Source organism: Chaetura pelagica, unplaced genomic scaffold, assembly GCF_000747805.2.
Source record: "Chaetura pelagica isolate M959 unplaced genomic scaffold, ChaPel_1.0 scaffold83, whole genome shotgun sequence".
NCBI classification, from domain to species: domain Eukaryota; kingdom Metazoa; phylum Chordata; class Aves; order Apodiformes; family Apodidae; genus Chaetura; species Chaetura pelagica.
In genome coordinates, this window is record NW_009952893.1 from 4,757,900 (window position 1) to 4,765,173 (window position 7,274).

The window sequence follows — 7,274 nt, forward strand, 5'->3', positions numbered from 1 at the left end:
AAGATAATGACATTTTGAGTTAGTAGGGACCATAACAAAGATATTAGTAAAATACTATTAAAACTCACTATACTCTTGATAGTCATAGAATTCAGTAGATTTCAAAGCTCAAAATATGTTTGTGCTGATTTTATTTATGTAAATAGCTGGTATTAAATGGCAGTGTATGTAATACCAGTAACAGAAATATTTTGCTTTTGGAAGATTTTTTTTTAATTCAAAAAACGTTTGCAAGTGCAGTTCTAAGCTTTCAGTAAAAAAATATGGGTTGTCCTTAATTTTTTGATTCTGCAGAGTTCTATGCTTTGTGTAAATCACTCTGGATAGATAAACAGGTAAGTTCAGCAGATATTAATCTATCCTCATCAATAAAAAGCTGTACTAAGCTTTATGATAAGTTTGTTCCAAAAGAAGAACGCAAACATAAATTGATTTGCCAACTCCACAATAAAAATACTCCACTAGGTATATATTGATACAGCAGGATATATATATTGATACAAGACTTTCCTTGAATCACAAAGTATATTGCATATGTTGAAACATAGGTTGTTTAATATTGTGCTCTTAAAAGATCAATCTAAAATAATGTAATAAAGATAATAAACTTTTAGGCAATTAAAACTCTTCTCTAATATAATATAATTACAGATAATAAAATAAACTAAAGGTTTTACTAACTAGTCACTGACAACCAGTTAACAAGACTAGCCATTATAGCAAAGAAATATAACTTTTTAATGCAAATGCAGCCTGATTTGCTGCATGTTGATAAGGGAGCTTCAATTAAATTGCTATTTGGCTTTAATCATATCAGATTGATCTCTCTCCTTGTAGACTTTGTTCTTCCAAACCACTTGTTGAGTAAACGTTACTTACATGTAGTTCTTTGTGAAGGCATGTAGTGAACTGAGAACTGATCTCACTGAAAAAATCTGAGTAAAAAGTGTATTTTTACTCATGTTACTCGTCCCTCTGGCTGCCCAACATTTGTGCCGCATGAATCATGAGGATCTATGGAGAATTTCTGAGTCTGACACTCGTGAACCAATACTACTTCAGCTGATCTTTCAGCCAAAAATGCTCATGAATAAAAAATTCCCAAAGCAAAGACAAAGTGACAATAACCCTGTGAAAACTGTGAAGTGCCAAGTCATCCTGTGGAGCTGCATCTAGGCTTAGAGGGACCTATCAATGAGCTGTTCGACTGAGGCATGGCTGTCCAGACTTTCCAGTTGGAAGGAAGTGGCCATTTCACATGCCCTTCATAGTACAGAGCTTTGGAAAGAGCTAGGGTCCATGTTATGCTGATGGGCTCATTCTTTTATACTTTTCTTGATTCCTTCATTTGCCATGCTGGCTGAGTGCTTTCACTACAGGCCAAGAAGATCTTGCTTTTTGTTCCATTTAACTCAAACTTTTTTCAATTCATCTTTTATCATGAAGAGGAAGAATTTCAATGTCAAGTAGGAATATCTCTATAATGGAAAAGGTTAAGACTTTGTGATATAATTGCAATGACTGTTCTTTACCCTGCCAGGGAGAAAAAACATGAATGTGGAGACTAGGGGAGAGGGAGAAAAGAGGAGGGTTGTTCCTTGATAAGTGACATCTGTTCCTATTGATTGCATCTTGTTTGGCAATGTGTAGTTCCACTGGGAGTGATACAGCAGGATCTGAGCAATCCTCGTGTTCTCCTTGTCTTCTTTCCCTGATCTCTAGAATGGGTTGATAAAATGTGATAACTGACAGCAAAGCTATGAGGAATCACCAGTTAATGTTTCTAAAATGTGTCATGACTCTGGATCCTAATTTTGATGCCAATCCATATTTCTGGTGTTTCATTTTACAATCGTTTTCCCCAAGTAAGTCTGTGGTGGCTTCCTGCTTTTATTAACTTGTATTATTGTCATTCCCTTTTATATTGGAGAAATCAGCCTGTCAGGTTAAGAGTCCTCTCACCTACCTTCAGCCATATTAAAGTGAGAGAGTCTACTCCAAGCTATTTGTTTTCTGGAGTAAGGAGAGAAAAAAAGGGATCTCAGAGGTCAGCTGGAGATCTGTCTTACCGGGGGACTGCAACAGGTACAATGAATCCCATCGCCCCATCAGGGTGTCTTTCATCTCTTGCATCTCCACCTTGATCTTTCTCTTCCTCATGTCAGCTGAAAGTCAGTTTGGTCTTGCTAATACCAGTTCTCGTCAGTCAAGAATTCCATAATGCATATAGGGTAGCACAGAATGTATTTTCTGGCTGGTATCCCATTTCCTTTTGCAGCTAAGAAGATCACAGTCCCCAGAGCATTTGTGGGTAACAGTCTGAGAAGAATCTACAAATGAAAGAGGCTTACATATACTTTCTTTTCTTTGTTCCCCCTTTAGACAAATTTGTTTCTCAAAGATCAAACTGCGATAATGCTTAAATACCTGCTTATTAAATTAAATAGCACCTCCAAGGAAAACAGTTGTTAAACACTAGGTATAAATGGCAAAAAATCCCCAAACCATACAAGGTTAATAAAGGACAAGAACTGTTGCTAAGATTTCCTAGGCTGAGATTTTTGATGTTGAGTTTCTCACAGTATGCACCTTGTTCTGTTGAATATCAGTACAGTATCAGGTATAAGGTCCAGGCTTATCACCTGGCAAAGTGAAACTTAAAGATCTTGTTCCAATTGTATTTAATCAGTTAGCTGGAGATAATTGGAATAGTTTCTTCCTGCCAAGTTTCTTTAATCTTCCACAGAGGGCTTGCATATTTTGTTGTTCAAAAGGAGTGAATAAATGTGAAATTGTTGTGCTTGCTTTCCTTCAGTGTTTAAAAATGGCAAGGTGAAGGCTTCTAAGGTAACATACAGGCTTTTACGTGTTAAACTCTATAATTAGATGTGGTGGTGGTGGTGTTTATTTCTGGTTATGACCCTAAGTCTCTAACTGGATCCACTTAATAGGTCCAGTTGCAAATTTACATATTTTACAAATACTGGGGAGGGTGGGCAGGGGAGGTAGGGAGGCAGGGGGAGGTTGTGTTAGTCAGCAACACCTGCAAAATAATCTATTTCAATATGTGTATGTAAATATTTGTAAAAGCTAAATTTCCATTTTGCTTTGGAGAAGGTTTTCAACCACTGAACGCAATAAAAATTTTAAACATTGCTATCTCAGTTTATCTGATTCATCACAGTTGCCTATTATGTTTGATGCTTTTTGCAACACAGGTAATTTTTTTTTTTCTATCTGTTACTACTATTGAAAAAGAAGCAGCAGAAAAAATCCTCCAAAACACTGAATAATTGGAAAAAATAATGTAACTAAAGAAACTGTGATTTGCTTCTGAAAATTTTAGAAATACAAACAAATTGAGATTTATGAAAATACCAATCAGTTACGCATATTTAACTGTGAGTTCAGCAGTATGGAAAACACAAAAATGAAAACACAATGAAGGATTAATTTTTCCTTTTATCTTATATTTCTGTACATTAAATTTTAGCCCTAATTTTTGTGTTTTTCTGTTTGATTTCACAGGTTTGTGAAATCAGTGGGATTGTTGAAGAACAATTTAATTAAAACAAAATTTTGGTGATCAGAACTACACCTGAAAATTGTCTTTAGTTTATACATAATAATTTGAAGTAAAGTTATTTTTCTAGGATCATCAATATATAAGTGGAACCACTCTGATATGTGGATGCTGTAATGCAGTGAATCAGAATCTTTACTGTGGTACAGCAGCCTTAGGAAAGAAGGGTAACTGTCACCTTTTCATGTAAAGTTAATATGATGTTTTTGTTTAGTTCATACCCCTGTTATTTTGGATTGACATTTGATAAGCTAAGCTCTGCCTGACCAAAATAAACTTTACTTAGAGATTTTATGTATTTTAACTTGTCTGACGTTTTCTACTCCTTATATTTTTATAATCTTTACTCTTTTTTAGATTAATAAGCATTAAAGTATTCACCCACATCTGCCAATGCATGTGTCCTATTCAGGTCTTACCGAGAAGGCCCACATCTGCCAAAGTGTGTGTCCCATTTAGGTCTTACCGAGAAGGCCCACATCTGCCAAGATGTGTGTCCCACTCAGGTCTTACCGAGAAGGCCCACATCTGCCAAGATGTGTGTCCCATTCAGGTCTTACAGAGAAGGCCCACATCTGCCAAAGTGTGTGTCCCATTCAGGTCTTACAGAGAAGTAGCCATTCACTCATAGTTGCCTGCAGAGAGAAGTTAGGAGGGGGAGCGAGTGAGAGAGCATCCTCTGCCACGTAGCTTTGTATTGAGTTTATCTACTTTGATCTTTAAAACAAATAAAGACTCTGTTAAAAGAGGAACATATCAATAAAGAATGGAACATGCATGCAAAAATAAAACACCTAAAGGAACTGCATATATATGATGAAGCATTAGTTGCCCATATGGATTACTGAAACAAATTTGCTGTTTAAAATAAGCTAACTGATGTAAGCTGTGTGCTTGGAACTTTAGAAGATGCTTTTGCACAGACATCAAATGAAGGGATGTGGCAGTTGCATTTACTGATTTAATTTACCTGTTAATTCTGTCAAGCGTGCTCTCAGTTTCCTTTGTCTTCAATTATGTACGCTTGGTTCCTGTATCTTAGACATAATGATATACTGAATATGCTTGCAACTATGAAAAATGCAGTAGAACAAACCATCTATTTGTTTAAGAAATAAATATTGTCTGTCATGAATGTTTCATAGTGTGAACTTCTTTTGCTGTCTCACAAACATACAGTGCTAAATACACAAAAAGTGTGTGGTCTGTCTTAGAAATGAGCAAGTAAAATGGGAGGTAATATGGTGATTAACAGGCTCTTGCTATATGTATCATCCTAGTGAAGACTTCCTACATATAAAATGGGGATAATCCCTTGAAGTTCATTTCAGGAAGTATTTTCATTAATTTATTATTAGTAAAGAAAATCTGGTTTTCTGCCTACATTTGGAATATACTTGAAGACCCATTTGCATATAGGACAGCATCTTATCACAGATATGCTATGTTTAGTCAGTTGTGCTCAGTAAAGCATTCTGTTGAAATTAACATCTCCTTTTCACAGGTTTTGTTCTTCCTTAGTGGCCTGCATTTCATATTTTACCTTGACACTACTGAAAGTAGTGAAGTCGATTTGTCTTTTTTTCTTCTTCCAGTTGCTTTATTGAACATCTGTTAAGATCCATTCTTTCTGCCTCGTGCCATTACTTGGTGAAATTAGGACCATATTTAATCCTTGGGAAAAATCTCTTTGACTTCAGTGGAACTAAGATTGCCCACAGCAGGTTGAGAAAGAAATTAGAATGTGGCAGCTTCTTAATTCTAGAAATTCTTGCATATCTAAAAACTTGAAGATAGTTTTGGCTGTGTAGTGCAGAGAGATTTGGTCAGGGATGTCTCTGGTCTTCTATTTTTTTACAGGTGAAGAAACACAAGTTTTAGGCAAAAAGGCAGAATGTAAATCGTGCTGCTGGTCTTTAGAGGGCACAACACTTTTTAGTTACAGATACAGTGAGTACCTTCAGCAGTCATGAGAATGGTCAATAATTTAGCAAGTGTGAAATGTCTGCAAGTGTCTGAAAGTGTGACAGGATGGCTTCATTCTTCAGTGCTCTCAGTAGTAAAAGCTGTGAAGTCTTTGGCTCCTGAGGTCTGCCTGTTCTTGAGACTGGCCAGAACCATGGTATTTTTTGAGGACACTTTCTAAGCTGAAGGGTGGAGGATAAAACCATGGAAAATATTTTCACACTAAAATGTAAAGAAAATTCCATGTAATTGTTTTGTTTTAGTGCCCATAATTTTAACATGACCTCATGATTCTTTAATGTTTGTGACTGGCACTACTCTCTCTGATGGCATATGACAAGCAGACTTGTCTCATGCTAGCACTTGGCCCAGCAACCACTGCTGGCACTGTGGAGGAGAAGCAGCCACCCAGTACCCTGACTGCCAACAAGCTGGCAATGAAGCATATCAAGTCAGGAGAACTCCCAAGGAGGAGCTGAGATGCACTTAATAGGTAACAAGCAGCTGGGCTTAGGGGCCTGGGGGTTGTAAACAACAGCTGGGAAGGCCATGCTGAAGGCATGTGTGATAAACTTGTTTTTACCTTTGAGCTGTGGGGAGTCTTTCTCATGTTCTGTTTGACCTTTTTGGCTTCAGGAAGCAGTTGCCATTTGTCAATTGCTTATGGAATAAACTCTGCCTCCATGGTGCCTAATTGAATTGAGAGTCAGCTGTGCAAGTTCTTCTTGTTGATGCTGCTATAGTTGTTTCAGCAAGAGTATCAAGGTAGGGTTTGTTTTGTTTTGTTTTTGACTCTGCACCAGGCACTTCAAAGTCATCATTAAAAGGTCACTGTAAGCTAAATAGAGTTGAGCCTTTCTCTACTTGCATGGAACAGAGTAGATTTAGTGCTTTTCAGAAGGATACTTCATGGGTCATTGCTGATGCTATTCAATTACTGCTTTTGATGTAAAAACAGCTGTGATAAACAGCTTCATTTTTTGTAACCGTATATTTACATCTCAATTTTTAGAAGCATTTACTAAGGCAATGATGTTGGGATGTAGTATTCTCAACAGTAATTGTTAATGAAAAAAAGACAAACCTAGCTAATTATATAAACATGCATCTAGCTTGTCTAATAAGCAACTGTCTTTCTTTCAATCACCGATTTATAATAAACCATTTTTTATTGTCATAGGAGTTTCTTTCGCTTCCTTTTAGACCTTCACACCCTTCATACTTCATCTGGATAATCTTTAAAGCAATTGCAATGTATTACTGTTAATTTAAATAACACAATAATATTAATAAGTTCCCTTCTCTACTACTCATATCAAGTAGCTTAATATTTGACAGATTTCCAAGTGTCTTCTTGCTACCCCAGTGTCTAGATCTAGGATTTGTAGGTATGGCAGAGGAAGAAATGGGGAAGAAATTAGACTTGCAGAAGATAATAAAATAAAAGAATTAATTTTGAGGTATTATCCAGTGAAAGATTTATCTAAGCAAATTCATATCTTGAAAATTTAAGCAAAAATTTAAAAATGTGTACGTAACAACCAGCTGAAGACTGAAGGGACCTTCTTTTCACCCGCCAAAACCAGCTACAACACAGCTCTAAAGAGACACCACGAGAGAGTGAACATAAATAGTTCCTCTTGTGACTTGAATGCTGAGCTGCTGATTCTCACCAGGGACTCCCTCTCCCAGAAATGTACACATATGTTTGCCCACAGAGGAGTGT

The 7,274-nt window shown here is 36.6% G+C and overlaps 1 protein-coding gene across 1 annotated transcript in view; it reads left to right on the forward strand.

Moving 5' to 3' along the window:
- Positions 1-3,570, forward strand: part of LOC104386914 (chromosome unknown open reading frame, human C8orf34) — a 138,794-nt gene extending 135,224 nt beyond the window's left edge. Inside the window, exons 14-15 of the mRNA XM_009995596.1 lie at positions 2,816-2,847; positions 3,529-3,570. Coding sequence (XP_009993898.1) covers positions 2,816-2,847; positions 3,529-3,570 — 74 coding nt within the window. The remainder of the gene's footprint in view (positions 1-2,815; positions 2,848-3,528) is intronic.
- The last annotated feature ends 3,704 nt before the right edge of the window (positions 3,571-7,274 follow it).